Raw genomic sequence first — 21,344 nt, forward strand, 5'->3', positions numbered from 1 at the left:
TGTGTGTTTGGTGAGGGTCTTACACAGGAAGCAGAACTAAGGTTTTATTACAATGAATAGAAAAGCATTACCATGACTCTGTCTCTGCTTTGCCTTGTTCACTATCCCTTTATATCATATGTACCAAAAATGACATATATGTTCTGGGCTTGTGCACATGACCTATGACTAGGAGATAATTCCTGCTAAGTTTTACTCTCATCTATAAGGCATGGAAGCTTAAATGCTTTTAAGTGCTATTTTGTGTGCAAATTATAATTGTTATGAATCTGAAGTTGACTTTTATGTACGTTTCCTTATTATCACAGAGATGGATATTCAGAAAAATGTGTCATGAACAATTACTTTGGGATTGGATTAGATGCAAAAATTTCATTAGAATTTAATAACAAGAGAGAGGAGCACCCTGAAAAATGCAGGTAATTTTGGTAATAGTAGTAATGTTATTACATGAAGGTAATTTCACTTTAATTTCATTTATTAGCTCTTTTGCTCGCTCTGCCTTTAAAGAGTAAATCAATAATAGCTATTAAATTGTCTGCCAATATTTATTTCAGGAGCCGAACTAAAAACTTGATGTGGTATGGAGTCCTTGGAACCCGGGAGTTATTACAGAGATCGTATAAGAATTTAGAACAGAGGGTTCAACTTGAGGTAAGTTTATCTTGAAGTAAAGATAGTTCAGATTATCTTACTTAGAAAAATAATTATATTTGCAGAGCTAATTTGGCCTACATGCCTCTTCAAGTGTTTAAACACTCAATGGAGGTGATTATCAACTTCATACTAAAGGAGGTATAGACACTGGATATGAATGACACACTTAATTATCATTATCATTAGCTCCTGAAATGTGGGTGGTTCTGTGGAGTCATGGTGCTCCGTGAGAAGGTGGGGCTATGATGAGGACATTTATAGGGGAGCATTTCTTTTTTTTTTTTAAGTTTTTATTTATTTAATTGACAGAGAGAGAGAGCGTGAGAGGGAACACAAGCAGGGGGAGTGGGAGAGGGAGAAGCAGGCTTCCTGTGGAGCAGGGAGCCTGATGTGGGGCTCGATCACAGGACCCTGGGACCATGACCTGAGCCGAAGGCAGACGCTTAACAACTGAGCCACCCAGGCGCCCCTATAGGAGAGCATTTCTAACAAATGCCCACAGATTTTTTCATTTAAGTTTACAAATTCTGGCCCAATTTTATAATGCCTGACATTTCACAAATCCCTGAAAAAACATTCATAGTAAAAAGACTCTTTTAATTTAAATGTGCATTTGTTCTAATTCTAACAATAGTAAAATAAAAAGAGATTTTGAGCATTTAAATTTTTTAGTATGTTTTACTAATTTAAAGAGGAAATTAAGGACAGCAAAAGTTATTTACTCTCCTTCACTAACAGGGAAAAGAAGATTGGGGACATGGCTCTGAAAAGTCTATTAACTTCTGTGAATTTTATTTTCTTTCACTGTTGGTCCAGGATTCATAGGTGATGCTGATACACGTCTTTCCTATCTTGTATCTTTTTATAACCAGATATTTTTAGTTAAGGTATAGCCTAGGTACAGAAAAGTGTGCAAATCTTGTCTACAGCTCATTAAATTAAACAGGAGCATTAATTTTTTAGGTGTTATCTTTACACTGGAATGTGGACTACGGAAGTGCCTGGCTCATTCATTATCAACTCAATGTCCTAGTAAAGATAAACTCATTATACCTTCCCTTCTAGGGCACAAGCACATGATCAGCTGGTTTGATCTATCATCGCTATGAAATTAAGATGGATGTTACTGGCATTTCTTCCATTTCCTTTAAGTTAGTTATATGATTTAAACAGCTTGTTCTAAAGCACACAAAGATACCTGTTCAATTTATTGGATTCAGAAAAAGTTTATTATTCTACTCAATACTTAATGTTTGTTCACTTTAATAAATACACATTGAGCATTAGCTGTGTGCCAGGAATGGCCCTAGGTGCTGGGATAGAGTATAAACCTTTGAATGTATTTTTAGGAAAAAGAAAAGAAAATGTAAAAAATGCATGAAGGAGTACAATCAAGGAGAAGATATTCTTAGTTATTTAAAATGGTTGAAAAATGGATTGAAACTGGATTTTCATTTGTTCTGAAGTTTGGAGATCATTTCGATGGGGCATTAAAATGCAAGTTTTATAAAGTTATGTTAATTACTTTTTATTGTAAGAATTAATGAAACCATAGCATCTATTGTAAGTATGACATCTGCAAGCTCTCCTCTTTTAAAATGAAGGATTAAACCTTCAATTCAGTAAGAATTTGCTTACCTGTCATGTATAATTTACTCACCAGCCAGAGGAAAATTTTTCCGTACTTAAGTGGTAATTTTAATTTTCATTTAAGTGATTAATTAGAAGACACAGAGTTTAAGATACTTCCCGGCATGCATGGTGTTTCTTTCCTTGGTTGTGGTTCTGACTGCTTGAGAAACTCAGCTTTGAGTCTGGCCAGCCACCAGGTAGTTACAGAGCAGGCGCAGGGTACCAGGAGTTGAGAAAGGTGCTAGATGAGGTGGTTGGGACCCAGAAGCCCTCACTGAACCTGCTTCCAAAAGAACACTGGACATAAGCACAAAGGTGACCATAATGCAAGTGAGAATATCGTAAGTGATCTGAAAAAAACTCCGGAAAAGTACTGCCTGATTTTGACAGAAAGAAGAGGTAAAACATCATTTTAAGTCGGTGTTCTGTTACAACTTCTGCCGTAGGAATATACACTTTAAATTTTTTTAATTAAAAAAAAAAGAGAGAAAGGTAACGTGTAGGAATATATTTACAGGAGAAGCAAACATTACCAATACACTTCCCACCATCATCCTTTGTCTTGGGTATTCGAGTGGCTTCCCAACTAGCAGTTTTGCTCTTTTTGTCTAACCTCTAAGCTTTTTACCTTACAGTGTGATGGGCAGTATATTCCTCTCCCCAGTCTGCAAGGAATAGCAGTGTTGAACATTCCCAGCTATGCGGGAGGCACTAACTTTTGGGGCGGAACTAAAGAGGATGATGTAAGTATCTTCTTGCACCTTCCAGATGCTAGGGACTGCCCACATTCCTTGGCCCATGGCCCTTTCCTCCATCTCCAAAGCCAACAAAGGCAGGCAGAATCTCCCATCGCATCATTCTGATCACCCCAACTGCCCTTCTCTTCCACTTTCAGTGACTTTTGTGGTTACCCTGGGCCCACTGCATCATCCAGGATAATCTCCCCTTCTCAAGCTCCTTCTAGTAATGACATGTGCAAAGTCTGTTTTGCCATGTAAAGTAACATTCACAACCTCAGCAGATTAGGACATGGACACTGTGGAGGTGGGAAGGGGGACATTATCCTGCTTACCAAAATGCCTTCTGTACTTTTAACTTTCTAAATTTATGTGTCCGTTATTATTATTTTTATCTTTAGGAATGTTAAGAGGGCTCATTTGGCCTTTGAAATTTAGAGCTATGTTTAGACAGGAAAGTCTGAAAAAAAACACAACCTAGCAAATGTAATAAATGTTTTAAAAATAATAAAATGAAAGAGAAGGAACAATTATTAAGATATACATAACAATAAAAAAAGGATTATTACAGTCTTTGAAGAATCACATGTGAGGAATGATAGCCCCTTTTATTTGAGGCTTATAGGAGTTCCCACTGACCCATTTTTTCAGGGCTTTTGAATGGGCAGACAGAGATTAAAGTATAAAATAAATTGGAATATATTTGTAATTTTCATTATATGAATATATTCCAATCTTAATGAACTATAAAACTTATATTAGCTGTTAATTTTCTGTCAGCCTGTAACTACTCTTAAATATTTTAAAGGGAAGAAATCAGTGAGATAAACAAAGCCAACAGCACCTACTAGGTAATCAGGTAGTGTTCTCAGAATTTCACATTCATTATGAACAACCACAATTTTTTTTAATTTTTTATTGTTATGTTAATCACCATACATTACATCATTAGTTTTTGATGTAGGGTTCCATGATTCATTGTTTGTGCATAACACCCAGTGCTCCACGCAGAATGTGCCCTCTTTAATACCCATCACCAGGCTAACCCATCCCCCCATCGCCCTCCCCTCTAGAACCCTCAGTTTGTTTTTCAGAGTCCATCGTCTCTCATGGTTCATCTCCCCCTCTGACTTACTCCCCTTCATTCTTCCCTCCTGCTATCTTCTTCTTTTTCTTTTTTCTTAACATATGTTGCATTATTTGTTTCAGAAGTACAGATCTGTGATTCAACAGTCTTGCACAATTCACAGCGCTCACCATAGCACATACCCTACCCAATGTCGATCACCCAGCCACCCCATCCCTCCTACCCCCACCACTCCAGCAACACTCAGTTTGTTTCCTGAGATTAAGAATTCCTCATATCAGTGAGGTCATATGATACATGTCTTTCTCTGATTGACTTATTTCACTCAGCAGAACACCCTCCAGTTCCATCCACGTCGTTGCAAATGGCAAGATCTCATTCCTTTTGATGGCTGCATAATATTCCATTGTATATATATACCACATCTTCTTTATCCATTCATCTGTCGATGGACATCTTGGCTGTTTCCACAGTTTGGCTATTGTGGACATTGCTGCTATAAACATTGGGGTGCACGTACCCCTTCGGATCCCTACATTTGTATCTTTGTGGTATATACCCAGTAGTGCAATTGCTGGATCGTATGGTAGCTCTATTTTCAACTGTTTGAGGAACCTCCATACTGTTTTCCAGAGGAACGACCACAATTTTTATCTAAATTTGACCAATGAAGAAACTGAGACTAAGTTCACACAGGAAGTAGCAGAGACAGGATTTAAAACCACGTATTCTGCTAACAAAAATGATAAGAAATCATCAGTGTTTGCAAATTCACATCCTGATATTTTCAATGAAAGTTTTAATTAGGATATTATTTGATGCTGAATAATTTTTTTCAGAGGCATAATTGTTTGTCATATAGTCAAAGAGAGAATAAAAGGAACAAAGCAATACAGCCAGAATTTAATTTGTTTGATTAAATTAATTTTGTGAAAATGCATTTAAAGTAATCCTGCATGATTTTTATTCTCTGAGGTGTCTATTGCCATCTCAAATGCCCTAAAAAGTTGTTGTATTAAGATGTAAAGCACATTATACATACATATTGTTTGTAACACATTGAAAGATGTGGGAACTGGGTATTTTAGGTTTCCTAAAATCACATGCACCATTTTATCAAGACATCAAAGTTATGTGTGAACAGAATTTAACACATTTTATACCAAGATGGATTATTTAGCAATATAGTAATTCACTGGTTCAAAGAGTGCTTTATGAGAGACATTGGCATTTTATCCATGTGGGTTTTAAACTTTTTTTATTAAGTTTGTTTACGTTAAATCATCTTCAGTGGGTTTTTCTTTTTGTCCTTGGGTTATCATTTCCTAATAACATTTACTTACTTTTCTGTTTACTATTTTCCTAAGTTTTTTTTAATATGTATATTGCAAAGTTTACATTGCTGATGTGCCACTTGATCTAAACCTTAACCTCATCAGGGGAAATGTAATGTAGTTTTCCCTTTCAGATATTTGCTGCACCATCATTTGATGACAAGATCCTGGAAGTTGTTGCAATATTTGATAGCATGCAAATGGCAGTTTCAAGGGTCATTAAACTGCAGCATCATCGAATAGCCCAGGTTTGTTTTCTCTGATCAAACCTGACCTCACGACTTGGGCCACTGGGGAAGCTATTCCAAAGGACTCCTATGCTGTCTATTCATCTAAAAATGTTAACTTTCGGGGCGCCTGGGTGGCTCAGTCAGTTAAGCAACTGCCTTCGGCTCGGCTCATGATCCCAGAGTCCTGGGATCGAGCCCTGCATCGGGCTCCCTGTTCAGCGGGGAGCCTGCTTCTCCCTCTCCCTCTGCCTGCCACTCTGCCTACTTGTGCTCTCTCTCTATCTCTCTGTCAAATAAATAAATAAAATCTTTAAAAAAAAATGTTAACTTTCTTGTCATGTCAGTTGTTACTGTGTCATGACAAGTGGAAAAAGATGCATTCCATTCCACTGAATGCACTAAAAGTCAGGCTTGAATGCAGATTGTCAGTTTCTCGGGACGATTTGTTCTCTAAAATGACTTGTTTTATTTCAGTGCCGTACGGTAAAAATCACTATATTTGGCGATGAGGGAGTCCCAGTGCAGGTGGATGGTGAAGCATGGGTTCAGCCTCCAGGAATTATCAAAATTGTGCACAAAAACAGAGCTCAGATGCTAACAAGGGACAGGGTATGTAAAAAAAAAAAAATTCTTCTAGATTTTTATCAAGCCTTTTAAAAACATTAAACTATTGTGGGGGCACCTGGGTGGCTCGGTCGGTTAAGTGTCTAACTCTTGATCTCAGCTCAGGTCTTTTTCTCAGAGTGGTGAGTTCAAGCCCTGCTGGGGGTGGAGCCTACTTTAAAAAAAAATTCATTTGTTATGAAAAATAGAAACCAAGGAAAGATATTTAAATTGTCTCTTAAATCTGACATTTAGGTCCTTGTGGTTTTAAATATGAACAAGCATTTAGTTTTTTAAAAAGTTAATAGACTACGGGCACCTGGGTGGCTCACTCGGTTAAGTGCCAACTCTTTGATTTCTGCTCAGGTCATGATCTCAAGGTTGTGAGATCCGAGGCCTGCATAGGGGTCCACACGGAGCATGGAGCCTGCTTGGGATTCTCTCTCTTTCTCTACCTCTCCCCCTTCCCCTACCCTGGCTCATAGTGCGCCCATCTCTCTAAAAAGAAAAAAAAAACTTAATAGACTATATTTTTATTATTTTTTTATGTTTACAGAGAAATTGAGTAGAAAATACAGAGAATTCTAATTCTATTTCCACATACCTCCATACCTCACTGACATACAGTCCCTTATTATTAACATCTTGTATTACTGTGGTACATTTATTATAGTTGATGAGCCAATATTGATAATTATTAATTAAAGGTCGTAGTTTACTCTTCATGTTGTACATTTTATGTTTTTTTAGAAATATCTAATCACTTATATCCACCATTATAGCATCATACAGGATAGTTTCACTACCCTAAAAGTTCCTTGTGCTCCATCTGTCCATCACTCCCTCTCTTACCTCAACCCCTGTCTCCATAGTTTTGCCTTTTCCAGAATATGTTTTATTTAAGGTCACACTTACAACAAACAAGACTGCCAATACCCATCTTGTCTATGATGCATTTAAAGTACAGATTGAAGCTGTCTTTTTTAAAACTTTTCAGTGATTCACTCTTCATCACTGATTACATTACTTACGTGTTATGATAACACTGGAAAACTTTAAAATAGCTTTTTTGTATCTTATGATTTCTTTAATGAAGCTTCAGATTAGGAAAAAAGCAATTGTTTCAAAGTCATTCATGTAACATTTAAATGCTCTCTTATGTGGGTCTCAGAGTTCCAAACTAACAATTCCTTGCAATATTGATGTTAAATAGGCTTTTGAAAGCACTCTGAAATCTTGGGAAGATAAACAGAAGTGTGATTCTGGTAAACCAGTTCTTCGAACCCATTTGTACATCCAGCATGCCGTTGACTTGGCAACAGAAGAGGTGTCCCAAATGCAGTTATGCTCCCAGGCTGCAGAGGAGCTCATTACTAGGTATGGTGGCCCTGCTTGCTTTAGGGGAGGAGAACTCTGGTCTTGGCCAATTTTGTTTTTTAGTTTTGATACATAATGTCAGTTGTTTGGGGGTATCTAAAAGAGATGCATTTACTTTCCTTCCTCATTTGTTGCCTCATTTATGCCTCAGTTAAACCCTTTCCAACACACACACACACACACACACACACACACACACACATACACCTGTGTTCTCTGCAGAACAGACCTTGGACTTCCTGAAACACAGTGGAGAGCTTGCCTAACACCCTACCACAGGGTGCTCTTTCTGTTATTGCTTATTTCCCCAGTTCTACACAGTCTTTACACTCTACTACTTGTGTATATGTTACCTTATAATTATTAATTAAATTCTTCTGGAATGTAGAAGGAAATATAAATATTAACCCTGCTCCCAAGGAAATTTGGGTGGGAAAAGTCTGAGAATCAGTTTCCAAAGACATATCCAGAGATTGGGAAACCATATAGGAAATCATTTTAGTAGACAGAAAGGGAAGAGATGAAAACACAAGTTCTGGGAGTGTGAAACAGATAGAAATCACTATGACCAGGAGTAAACTTTGTTGGGGGAAGGGAGGACAACCATGGACAAGTTTATTATCCCCTCTTCACCTAAATCTTCTCTACCAAATGGAGATAATAAGAGATAACTCTGTAGGTCATTGTGAAGGCTAAATGAGACCCACCATGTAAGAAACTTATTAGCACATCACGTCTGGCAATTTAGTGTTCTGTGAATGGTAGCTATTCCTACCACACCTTCATGTGGTCACTGATAAAAATGTTGGAAAAAGAAAAGAAGGAAAACAATGCTCTTTAAATATTATTGGAAACCTAGAATGTACTAAATGTTAGAGATGTAAGAGAAAAGATATGAACTCCCTACAGCTGGAGGCCAACATTCAGAATTAGAATAACGTATGATAACTGCAAGATACAGAGAAGCTTAGAAGCAAGGTAAGAGAAAATGAGTAGTTAGCTAAGTGCAAGAACTTATCCACAGAGAGATTCATTTTAGGGTACTATAAACAACTTCTGTTTTTTTTTTTTTTTGCTTCTTTTCCACCTTTATTGAGGAATAATTGACAAATAAAATCACTTAAATATATGTACAAGGTGTACACATGATAATTTGATATATGTACACATTGTAAAACAATGACCATAATCAAGCTAATTAACAAATTATGGAAAATAGTATGGAGGTTTTTCAGAGAATTAAAAATAGAACTGCAGCATTTTCTTGAAACCAAAATATACTTTCTGTATTATCTCCCTTGAAATCAAATATACTTCCTAAATTAACTTCCTGTCAACTAACCAAATAACCTTACCAAAAAAAGGGAAGTGAAGACTGGCCAGACTTGCTTTTGGTCAATCTAATTTGGTTCCCCATATGTGTTTTTTTAAATTTTGCAAAAGATGAAAATCAGGCTCACTCATCTATTTTCAGAACTTATTCATTCAGTAGTCAACAAATAATTCTGAGTCTTTTCTGCATGCCAACCACCATATTAAGCAGTGGGGCTGCCAAAATGGCTGGGTTGTAGTCCCTTTCCTTAATTTACTGGCAGGATAGCAGAAGGGAAAAGTGTGGCCAGAGTGCTATCACAGGGCTCAGTGGGGTGTTGTGGATACACGCAGGAGGCCAAGAAAGTAAGGGAGGGCTGCCTGGAAAAGGTGATCTCTCAGCCAAGTCTTGATGGGAGAGTAAGGGAAGGAACATTCTAAACATGGGAAGAAGCCTGGGCAGAGGCCCAGAGGAGTGTGAGTGAATAGTACTTTTAGGAAATCTCAGGGAACTGGGGATGGCATGGTATATGTGAGAGAGTAGGAAATGTGGATGGAGAAGGGAAGAGGGGCCAGGTCCTACCAGGACGTTTCTGGAAGCAATGTGTAGCATTGTTTGCAAGACAGCAAAGCAAGGTTAGGGTGAACATTCTTGGACTGGTCCTGATAGGGAACAACCGATTGAGGTAGGAGAGATGGAGAGAAGAAGAGAGACTTAAGATTGATTATTATCTAAAATTGCTGAATGGCCTGAATTAGGAGACAGGACGACCCTCAGGTTCTAGTGAATGGCTGGATGGATTGTGGAACCTTTGATGGAACCATAGGATTCAGGAGGGAAAGTAGGTTTGAGAGGGAAAATGACAGGGTCCGTGTTGGACTTCCAGAATTTAAACTACATTAGAAATATCTAGGAGGAGGGGTGCCTAGGTGGCTCAGTCAGTTAAGCATCCGACTCTCGGTTTCGGTTCACATCATGATTTCAGGGTCGTGAGATAGAGCCCCATATCAGGCTCTGCACTCAGCCAGGAGTCCGCCTCTGCAACCCCCCCCTTTCATGCTCACATGCTCTCTCTTTCTCTCAAATAAATAAATACATCTTAAAAAAAAAAGAAAGAAATATCTGGGAGGAAATTTTAGTAGGCAATTGGAAATATTGATCTGAAATTGATTTCTTTTCCTCTTTTTGAAAATTAGAATAACATTTACCCACCTCTGTTCTTCTAATAAATAACCCATTCTTCATGATTTCTCAAGGTTATTTGTAGAAATATTGAGATGACATTTGCAAATTCCTTTGTGGCTTGGATATCAATTGTATGATCTTTAAGAATTAAGCTCTCTTCCTTTACTCTTCATTCAACAGTACAGCCCTAGTCTCTTTTCTTGTTTTACCCTTTCTAGTGTGAAGATCATTCTCCTTGTAGATGTCAGAAGCAAAAAAGGATTTGCATAGTTTTGCCTTCTTGCTCATCCACAAACTTTACATCATCTTCTAGCAATTGGTGGAACTTTTCCTCTTTTTTCTTCTTTGGCCTTTAGTGCCCTCCAGGATCCTGTTTGTTCAGGATATTCTTAAATGTTTAGATTCCAGAGGACTGTGGCACAACAGACTTTGGAGCTGATAGACATAGATTCAAATCCTGGCTCTATTACTTATTAGTTTTGTATACTTACCGAATCTCTCCAGCCCTCCCGGTCTTCGTCTATAAAGTGGAGAAAATTAATCACCGTTACCTTTTAAGTTGTGAATATTAAACTAGGTAATGTATGTAAAGCACTTAGTGTATAGATGCTAAAGATGGCAATGTTCTTCTCCTACTCTATTTGTTCCTGATTGAAGTTTCAATGAATAAAAGATTAAGTTTCTGCTCTCTACATTTGGGCCCCATCTCACTTGCCAATGATACTTTAAAATGAAGTGTTACTATATTTTGTTCTTCCAAATAGTACCTCACTGTGTTTATCCATGATTCTAAGCCTAACTTTTCCTATAAAGATTTTTGGTTTCTCATTCTTTGTTACAGTGAGGTTTGAATTTTGTAAATCTACCCTTTGTTATTCACAATTGAGTTGAACTCATTTAAAAATATCCCCTAATCTTTTTTTTTTGACCTGTCTGATTCTACCATTTCTACACTTCAGAAAAATCAGCGATGCTCAAATTTTTTTTGTTCACCTGCCCCATTTTTGCTTTCAGGATCTGTGATGCAGCCACGATCCATTGTCTCTTGGAGCAAGAACTGGCCCATGCTGTGAATGCATGCTCCCACGCACTGAATAAAGCCAACCCACGCTTCCCAGAGGTGAGGAGCTAATGGTAAATTCTCATTCCACAGACTGTTATGTATTACACATATATTTCAATGCTATACTATGTGCCATGCCCTTTGAAACAGCATTAGACAGTCTGTAGGAGTGCCTGCCAGAAGCTTATGATGAATTAGTGGTCACATTTTCATTTTTCTTTTCCTGCCCTTTTTCCATTCCATTCCATTCCTTTAAAATCTCTTCATTTTTTCCCCATTTCTCTTTCAGTCACTGGTCGCCGTGCCATCTTCCTTGCACTCCTTCTCCTTTAAGCTACCACCATCCCTTCTTGTTCTTTCTTTCACCTTCTCTCCTGCACCTTGATGTAGGGCAAACTACATGCCGTGCATTTTATTAGAAGTGTTCAATGTCAAAGCTGTGTACAGAAGTTATTCTCACTTCATTTTGTTCTACAAAACTGGTAAAGTGGGTAAACTTTTTAATGTAGATGCTGCAATTTTGTAACATCTATAATTTTTTTAATATAAGTGTTAAAAAAAGAAGGGAAAGGATACAGGTCTCTTGAAATGTGATACATAGTACAAGGCTGTAGCGTAGAGAAAACTGATAGCATTATTTCATTCTTTTAATTATTCAGTGGAAGTTACCTAAATTGATAGATAAGTGCTGCTTCCTCAAGGTGAAAGTCTAAAAAACAGCCTGGTTGGAACTTCTGGGAGTGAAAGTCAGTGGATAGAACTGATTATGATCTGATAATGCCCCATTATCTGATAAGGCATAATTTTCTTTGACTGAACTGTTTTATGGGAACATGTATATGTTGTTGCAAGCATCCACATGTTTGTATGCAGGAGATGTCCTTAAGTGTGTGACTATAGTCAGGGCATGGGTGTGAAATTGTTCAATTATAATAGGAATTGGGGTGGAGTTGTAAAAATATGTGTGATGTGAATTTATGGGAAGAATAAAATGTAAAGTATTTGCTGATGATTGAATCCCAACTTAATACAGAACTACTTGTCTTTGATGTGTTGTTTTTTTTTTTCTAGAGTCTTACGAGAGACACTGCCACTGAAATAGCCATCAATGTGAAGGCACTATATAATGAAACAGAATCTTTACTAGTGGGCAGGGTTCCTTTGGTAAGGAAGAGATGCCTGGTAACACAAGAATGATGATCCATGTGTGGGCCTCAGCTTTATTAGGGAGCATGCATTCATTCATCAGATTCTAATGCAGAAGCAGCCTCCTGGCCTCCACCCTTAGGGCTTCCCTTTTACCTGGCTTTTGCCTTCGAGAAAATGCATGGCTATACTGGGGAGATATGGTGCGGGCTAACAGGAGTAGAGGTTTCCCCTCATAGATGCCATCGGGTTTTTATGCAGTACTGTTATCCTCAGTCAGCTTTGAGAGACTTGAGCCTAATGAAGTATAGCAGGCATTCCTCAGGAGCTCATTACTTCCTAATTGCAGAGAGGTAGAGGAAATCATCGGTTTTGTTCCTGAAATTAACATTTGAAATATGATTGGTATGGTTTTTAGATTCGCTTAAAGGGTAGTACTTTCTAGACTCAATGTTTCAAGAACTAAATTCAAGAGCTAGCCCTATCTCTAGATTAACTCAGATTGGTGCTGGAAATGAAGTTTCGGGCAGGCCTGAATTTGACCACAGTCAGTGGACCTCAAGTGCTAGAAGTCCACAGATGTCCTGTTTGGTTTGCCTGGAGTCTGCCTTGTCAGCCTTTTATTCTCACCAGTTTCAAACGTTCCAAAATATTGGGTCTTCTCGCCATCTAGTGTTCGATTGTGGGTTATTCACACACGCTGCTATAACTGTGTAGAAAGCCTGATGCATTATGATGCATTAGCTATTTTTTCTTCCTTGTCACGATTCTTCCTTGTCACTGATCCGTGATGATCTTACAACATTCCTCTTGACTCTAATTTTATTTCTTGCTTTGGAAAATAAAGTGGTAGTAAAAGTCATAGTATCCGGCATAGTGGGAAAATGGGAGGTGTGTCACAGTCTAGCTTGACTGTGCTTGGAGTTTCTGTTTCATTGGGATCCGGAAGCGTACCATCCATGGAGCATCTTTTACTCTGCGAAGAGAAGCTTCAAGGATGAATGACATCCGTGGCTCTTACCCATCTCCAGAGGAAGCTGAAGTACAACTTCCTTGGGGCAGGATGTGGCTGCCTATGCTATGGCCCTGAAGAAAAACTTTTAGGAAGACACATTGATTACCTTTTTTTGATAAAACCAATGGAACATTTTGCCAATTCTTGGCACTTTTGTTATTAACTAGAGTCTTCTTGTTGCTCTTCTAAAATTAGTCCAGTGAAATCCAGTGAGCTGTGGTTTTGGTCCCAATTTTTATGTGAAGGACATGTATTTTTTGTCTTATTTGAAATACAAAAGATAACTCCTGACTGACAACTAGAAGCATAACTTGTTCTGTATTTTAGCTCTCTACGCTGAAAGCACCCATTGAGTGTTAGTTGGTTAGTATTTATCAATTATATTATGTTCATATAGAACAACCCACACAGACTCTTAATCATTTCGATCTACTTCTGTCATTGTCTAAAATGGGTGTATGGTTTAAAATGTATACCAGTGAATTTTTTCAAAACCTTTGACCATATTGATGTCAAAATGCAAGTGTCAGTCATATTCGAGATCAACTAAGGCTTACACTTTATTTTGCTTCTAGAATGAATATGCAATACCATTTTATCAATTTTATAAGACGTATATTCTTAGACTCAAAGGAAAGTAGTAAATTTTACATGACAAGGTGGAGAATCTCCATATTTTTATTAACTACTAGAAATGGTAAATACCTTGAATAACCAAGGAGAAAAACAACACCATAATAAATAACAGGAACAATTTCGCTGAACTTTCAGTTCAAAATTCTCAAACCTGTATATAGATCCTTTACAATCTTAAAGTAATTTATGAAAGGATTGATTTCTCTGGAATAGACCTTAGAAATAATCTGGTCACTTTCTACTATTTATTAAGGAAGAAACTAAGACTCCTACCATCAGTCAGCCTTCCCTTGGTTGCATAGTTAGTAACAAAGCCAGGACCAGAAGGCAGTCGCCTCCCTTCCTGTTCTACATGTAACAGTGTTTATTTCACCTTTACTATTGAATTTCTAAGTGCTTTTTAATAGCTGCCTCAAATGAGTGGATAATAAGTGACCGGTTAAATTCTCCTTAAAGTTTCCAAACCCTCTTCCAGATTTCAAACCATTCAGCATTTTGCTTTTTTGCCCTGATTTTTACAACAGCTTTTCGTCACAAATTTTTCTGAGATTCGTGGGGTTTTTTTCCCCCTTAAACTTATTATTTTAATTCTCCAGGAGATTTCTGTGCCAAGCAGTTCTTATGATGTGACATGTTTTTGACCAATTTTTAAAATAGTATTATTTGCTTACATAGCGGCCCATGGAAATCGGAAGGATTTTTGCCACAGAAGTAGAATAGTGAGATTACTTACTAGCAAGCAGGCAGACTGGGTGGATGGACGTATGGATTGGAAGGGAGGGAGAGAGGAAAGAATTTACAAAAAAAAAAAAGTGAGAAAGGAAGAAAGAGAAAAAAGAGAGAAAGAAAACCACCAAAAGTGATACTTTTTTTCTGTGACATTATTAAAGTCACACTAGCTCCTTATATTATCTTTGGGAAGTACGGATAAATCTCTCCAGGTGTTTCTTTTTTTTTAAATAAGCTCAATAGAAAATAATCTTTTCTTTTTTTCCTATATTCCTGTATCTTACCAACAACAGTAACCTAGCCTTGCCTAATAAGAGATGAGGATGTTCATTGTCAAAATAAAATGAATTTCTCCTGTTTTGAGATTGGTCACTGAGCCTTGTTTCATTTTGTGTTTTAAAATTTGCTGGTGAATAGCAGTTAGAATCCCCGCATGAGGAACGCGTATCTAATGCCTTACATTCTGTGGAGGTGGAGCTGCAGAAGTTAACGGAGATCCCTTGGCTTTATTATATCTTACACCCAAACGAAGATGCGGTATGTGAAATGTGGCCTGTTTCTTTATAAATGCAGACGTTATGACAATCAAATTTGAACAAGAGATATTCAAGGGAGAATGCATTTTGAATACCACTTTCAAATGTGCTGCTCTTGAACAAGCGAGCAAAGGCTTTTCTGTGAACAAAGGTACCTCACGGGAATCAGTACATTTTCAAGGAGTACATAAATTCATGCACTTTAATTTTTAACAAGCCACGGCTTCAACGGTGTGTTGTGCTTATAACCTGTTCCTGTGTTGGCTTTAAGATCGGGATGAGCTTTTCTTCTCCTAACGTCCTGAGCAAATTCCTTTTCTTGCCCCACTCGAACAGGAGCCCCCCATGGATTGCACCAAGAGAAACAGCAGAAGCACAGTCTTTCGTATCGTGCCAAAATTTAAAAAGGAAAAGGTTCAGAAGCAGAAGACAAGTTCACAGCCTGGTAGGTGATCTGCACTGGAAGGGAAAGTAAAACCCTGTGGAAAAGATGACTCATTAAAGTGATGTCATCTAGGCGGTAAAAATGCTCTGGAATTATTTACTAAACACCATAGAATGGTTAAAATGGTGGATTTTATTTTATGTTCATTTTACCACAATAAAGCAAATCATATCACACCTAAAGTAAGTCCCCCAACCAGTAGGAGTCTTTAGCAACAGAGCACACAAGAAAACGAGGTGGTCGCTGATGTGCTTCTGTTCTGTTCAGCGGACGTCAGTGCATCTGTTTAGGATGGTCCTGTGTCCTGCGTAACAACAATTCAAGGCATCGGTGGTGTGTAACTTGTTTTTCTCCTTCAAAGTTCAAAATCTAGCTCATTTTGATGAATGGCATGTTGAAACTTCCATTTACTCCTTTAACTTGCTAAATAATTGATTTTTCCACCTAAAGTTACGCATTGTCTTTCTCCTGTTTCAAGGACTTCCTACACCATTTCAGCTCTTCAGTCGTGACAGCCCCCAGGGACACTTGCATTCTCAAGCGAAGATTAAACTGTCTGTGGTGTTGTTGGTCTGGTTCCCTTTCCCCCTTCCCCTAGGAATTAATTTTAATGCTGCAGTGGTGCTGAGGCACCTTCCAAGTTCTGTGTAGATGGCAATAGGTGCGATCAAATCATTTTATAATCCTTCCAAGTGAGCTGTCTCCTTTTAAAAAGTGATATATGACCTGATTTTTGACAATTGTAGAGCAGCCACTGAAGGGCATTTTAAAACCAAATATAGCAAATAAATAAATTTGAATTAAGCTAATCAATGGCGAATAAAATGTATAAAACACTGATGATACATATTGAAAAGTAACGGTCCAACTCATCTTAGCAGTCCTGACAGTTTCCAGAAGACATGAAGGTGAGCTAACAACACATTTAGTACTATCATTGTCAATAATTATAATTACGAATCGTAACAGAATCAATAAAGGCATCCCTTGAATTCAGCCAGACCTGGAGCCGACGTCTGTGTAATATTCAGAAGCCCATGTCAGATTTTCAATTTTCATCAGCACTTGGAGCTAATTCAGTTAGAACTAGTATCATATATGGTCTTAAGGAAATCATCAGAGCTTATTTCGATCTTGGACTATTTAGATTGTGTAGTTTGGGCGGCTTGGAGAGGAAATGGAGCTAAAGCTGAAGGTACGGGTGCACAGCAGTGAACGTCCCTGCATAGTCAGATCTCTGTGTTGATTGAGAGTCTGTAACCTGCATGGGGGAAAAAGCGAAATTGGAGTTTTGTCAAAACAACACCTTTAACCTTTCCCTTTGCTAGCACTGCCGCTGTACTCTGTTTTGCATCTTCTTTGGCCAACCTTTGCTTTGTAATGCATTGAGCATGTAGAAATTAAGGGGGTTTTGCTCTTAACTTTGGTAGTTCAAAAATGGGGCACAGAGGAAGTTGCTGCTTGGCTGGATCTGCTCAATTTGGGAGAGTACAAAGAAATCTTCATCCGTCATGACATCAGAGGGGCTGAACTTTTGCATCTGGAAAGGCGAGATCTTAAGGTATTTCCTTTGTGCTACTCTTCTGCTTTTTAAAATTTCCCAGCAAAACAGAATCCTTTCTCCTGCACCTCTTTTGTTACATGCTTATAGCTTGGCAAACATGCAGTGATCTAATATGCATTGTCCTGTGGTCGGAGTTCCTTGTATGCTTTTTAAACAAGAATGTCAGCAATATTGTCCTATGAAGTATCATTCTCTGATTATTATGGCTAAAGCTTAGCATGAAGTTAGTAATTTTTTTTCTCTGCATCCATCGGTATGGCTGTCCCTGTGCTAATACTTCCAAATAGCTCATGTTTCCATCGGCTCATTTGATTGGATCAGCGTGAAAGGGGATCACTGTTGCTGAAAATGACTAAAAAAATCTAATAAAACGTTAACAACTAAAAATTGATTCAAAATACCAATAACAAAGTTTTCCTAATATGTGGAACTAGATTAAAAACTTACAGCAGTGGCAACTGAGGGTCCTATGATTTTGTTGTGTTTCTGACTGCCCTTTCAGAGCTCACGTGAACAACTAGACCTCTCTGTGACTTACTGTTATGATTGTATTATTCTCAAAAAATTTATTATTTTCTTTAGTAAATGAAGTAAAAATTATGCTTCGCTTTTGCTAGAATGCAGCTTAGAGCCTATTTGGCATTTATTTCAGAGAAAGAAAATCATTAATTCATGGTCTGAAGCAATTCCCTTTTATTTTGGGGGGTGGAGACTCAACATGGCCAAAGTAGACTATTCTATCCCAAGGTTACAAGTATGATTTTGTCATGTTGGATTTTCTTACCAAACACCGCCATTTTAAAATTCCAAGATTGAGTAATGAGCAAGTGACAAAGCCTTTAACATATGTTGGAGTGATCTCTTTCCTGTAGACCAAGTTCTGAATTGCACAGAATTATGATACAGTGAATTCCTAACAAATTCATGAACTGTTGTGCCTTTATCTACAAATGTGTTAGCAGAGATCTTTGGACAATTAGTGAGTAATATATAGGATTTTATAAAGCAGAGGCATACAGTTTTGGCACATTAAAAGTGGACACCACATCTACCTAAATATTTTTAACCAGGATAATAAAACAATAGATTAATTAATTACCGCAGTTGAGAGTCCTAAATCTGGAAAATAGCAAAATATACAGGGCTAGAGTTCCTAGAGTAAAGGTTGACTTCAAAACTTGGAATGAGTGCACGAAAAAACAAATGTAAGGGATCATTATATCCAACATATTTATGTAGCTTCTTATATCCTTGGCAGGCAGCAATATTTATTGAATAGCTACTGATAGATATATTATGCCAGCCTCTCTAGGAGCTTACTTGCCATGAATAAGCATAAATTCAAGAAAAGACTGAACGTGTGTGTACATATAATTATATATGTATATGTTATATATGTACATGCAACCATAAACATACAAATACACACACACACATACACAATGAGTAAAGCAAATATCTGCAGAATGGAAAAACAAAGCTCATACACATAGGAGAGTTAGAGTGATAGGACTTGGCTGGAAGAAAGAATACGAGTAAAAAGGAAATGGTTAAGAATTATTTTCGTAAACTTTCTCTTTAGCTTTATCATGGGACTTTTTGTTCTCCTTTGTTTTTATTTTTAATGCATATTACATCCTTTCCCTTAAGACTTTTCTTTCAGAAATTTGCATTGACATCGTCCTTTTTAACTTTTTTCGTTCTAAAATGGGGCATGGGGGAATGAAAAAAAGGAAGATAATTTTTCGGAAAGAGCCTGCTATAGAACAAAGCCATGAAGGTAGTAAAAGAGCTCCCCTGGATCTCTGGTTGTAGCTATAAGAGGGAGCAGACTCTTCAGAATAAAGTCTTTAAGTGTTGCTAAAGGATCACCTATTCCCTGGGTAACCCTGTCCACTCCCATTGCTGCAAATATGGTCCGTAAAGATGTCCGTGGTTCACAGGTTTGTACCTCCAGCCCTGACCTCATTTGGGAGCTTTAGGATTTTATTACCAATGCTACTTGATAGTTGCCTATCACACAGGGGGAGTCAGTCTTAACATGTCAACACCCAAACCTCTGTTCTGGGGATATCTTCGTAAAATCAACCTTCTCTCCTTCCAGGCACTCAAGCCAGAGAAGCCCACGGTCATACTCAGCGCCTTCCTCTCCCTTATCCTGGTCCCCTAACTCATTAAGCCCATCACTGAGCCAGCTTTCTAAACTCCATCCATTTCTCTTTCTGCTTTCCACACTCCTACTGGGTGCTAGGGCACCGCTCGCCCGTGTGAGACCAGAGTTCCTAACTGGCCTTTCCGCTGCTACCCTTGCTCTCTCTAGCCCATTACCCACACGGCAACCAGAGTGATCTCTTAACATCAGATAGATCACTTTTCAGTTACTTCCCACTTTACTGGAATAAAGACTCGCATTTTGGGGAGGTCTTCAAGATTCTGCCCATTTATGGAACCTGCTGTGGAATCACTGGCCCCTCGCTGGGCTGTACCCCATCCACCCTGGCCATAGTCCATTTGCTTAAAAATACGAGACTTTTCCTCACCTTTAGAGGTGCACCTTCCTACGGTATATATCTCCCACTACCCGGCACCTGGCCTACTCCTGCTCAGATCTTGGCTCAGGTGTTACTTTCTTATCAGCAAGACAACTCGAGATAGCAATGTGACAGTGTTAAGGTGAGAAAGGAAAAATATTTCTGAGGTGCTTTAGGAAATAAATAAACTGACTGCATTATTCTCCTTCCAGGAAGACCATAGGCAAATGTGAGGGGCACAAGAGACAATGGCAGAGACGCAATGGTTTTGTTTGTGTAGTTGGTTTTTTTTTTTTTGTTCATTTGGAAAGTTGCATATGCATGGCTAGTAAGATAACGGAGTATCTACAAAGCATGTCTCTGCAAAATTAGACCTGGCCATCCAAAGAAAGAAAAGGCCCATAATAAAGAATATGATAAAAATAAATTAAGAAAGATATAACAGATGTCATGGCATAACTTTATCACAGCCTAACTCCTAGAAGACATGAAGGTATTGAACTCAAGATAGAGAAAATATAGCTAGAAGTTAGTGTAATTCTGTGGAAAATATTCATCTCATTACACCAAAACGGTAATTCTGAGTAGAGTCTGCTTCTCCTGAAGAAGTTTTTATTCTTGAAAATATAACGTGCATATGGCCTGAAATAAAATATTTAATATTAACTGTGTTTCTTAATCAGATAATTATGTTATCACAAAGCAGAAAGAATGTTAAAATATCCCACTCAAATCAAAGAATCTAAATGCAACTGTAAATGCATTTATATTTCAGAGTTCGGTAGCAGGCGCGGGTTATCTTTCTTTAGGATTTGGCCTTGCTTTTAAGTTTGCTATGTCAGCATACACTCAGGAAATATATAGTTGCCTTAAAACTGGTTATGAATAGCCTGGTGTCCTATGAGCAAATATTTTTCAGAGTCTGTTGCATATTGTAAAAATGTGACCCAGAAATTATTTCAAGCTTGACGAGAGCACTTGCTGTAGAAAGAGTATTTTCCAGAAAGATTCAAAATTGTCAGTAGAAAAAAAGAATTGTCAGTATCATCGCTGCTATAGAATTTAAAGAGCCCGTAAAGTATATGGAAGAGAGAGCACGGGTGTGAGAGTGTGCTTACAGTCGTCTGATCTATTTCACTTAAAGCTTAAAAATAAATAATGCTCTTAGCTTATGAAATAGAACGGATATTTGGAATCTTTATCATCTCAGACACATAGTTTTATGGTACCTTATAATCCTGTTTTCGAGGCTGCTTTGGAAGCCATCTTTTTGCTAATTTTCAGATTTTCCAAGCCCTCTCTTTTTTATACAGAATTGGTTTGACTTCATGTATTAGCCAATTGATTGTGCCCATTACACTTAGAGAAACTATAGGGTTCAGAGGCCTTCACCCTTTCTTTTAGTTTTTCAGGTAGTGAATGTCATGGCTTTCTTGTATGCATCTCCTTCATTCCTGCAACAAGGATTTATTTGCCGAGTGCCTGATGTGCGCTCTACAGTCTGGAATCCTCCTCCATGCTGAAA

At 37.9% G+C, this 21,344-nt stretch overlaps 1 protein-coding gene across 10 annotated transcripts in view; it reads left to right on the plus strand.

Annotated features, from left to right (window-relative positions):
* Positions 1 to 21,344, plus strand: part of DGKH (diacylglycerol kinase eta) — a 181,750-nt gene that overhangs the window by 146,680 nt on the left and 13,726 nt on the right. For 7 of the 10 annotated variants that reach the window (XR_003519008.2, XM_027588535.2, XM_027588532.2 and 4 more), the window contains 11 exons: positions 309 to 419; positions 558 to 654; positions 2,925 to 3,032; positions 5,582 to 5,695; positions 6,152 to 6,286; positions 7,494 to 7,657; positions 11,169 to 11,274; positions 12,289 to 12,381; positions 15,161 to 15,280; positions 15,616 to 15,724; positions 17,155 to 17,285. Coding sequence is in view for 9 of the 10 variants with exons in the window: in XM_027588535.2 (XP_027444336.1) it covers positions 309 to 419; positions 558 to 654; positions 2,925 to 3,032; positions 5,582 to 5,695; positions 6,152 to 6,286; positions 7,494 to 7,657; positions 11,169 to 11,274; positions 12,289 to 12,381; positions 15,161 to 15,280; positions 15,616 to 15,724; positions 17,155 to 17,285 (1,288 nt within the window). In the remaining variant the exon portion in view is untranslated. The remainder of the gene's footprint in view (positions 1 to 308; positions 420 to 557; positions 655 to 2,924; positions 3,033 to 5,581; positions 5,696 to 6,151; positions 6,287 to 7,493; positions 7,658 to 11,168; positions 11,275 to 12,288; positions 12,382 to 15,160; positions 15,281 to 15,615; positions 15,725 to 17,154; positions 17,286 to 21,344) is intronic. The other 3 variants (XM_027588536.2, XM_027588537.2, XM_027588539.2) reach the window with 3 other exon arrangements.

The sequence above is a fragment of the Zalophus californianus genome, chromosome 3, assembly GCF_009762305.2.
Source record: "Zalophus californianus isolate mZalCal1 chromosome 3, mZalCal1.pri.v2, whole genome shotgun sequence".
Taxonomy (NCBI): Eukaryota; Metazoa; Chordata; class Mammalia; order Carnivora; family Otariidae; genus Zalophus; species Zalophus californianus.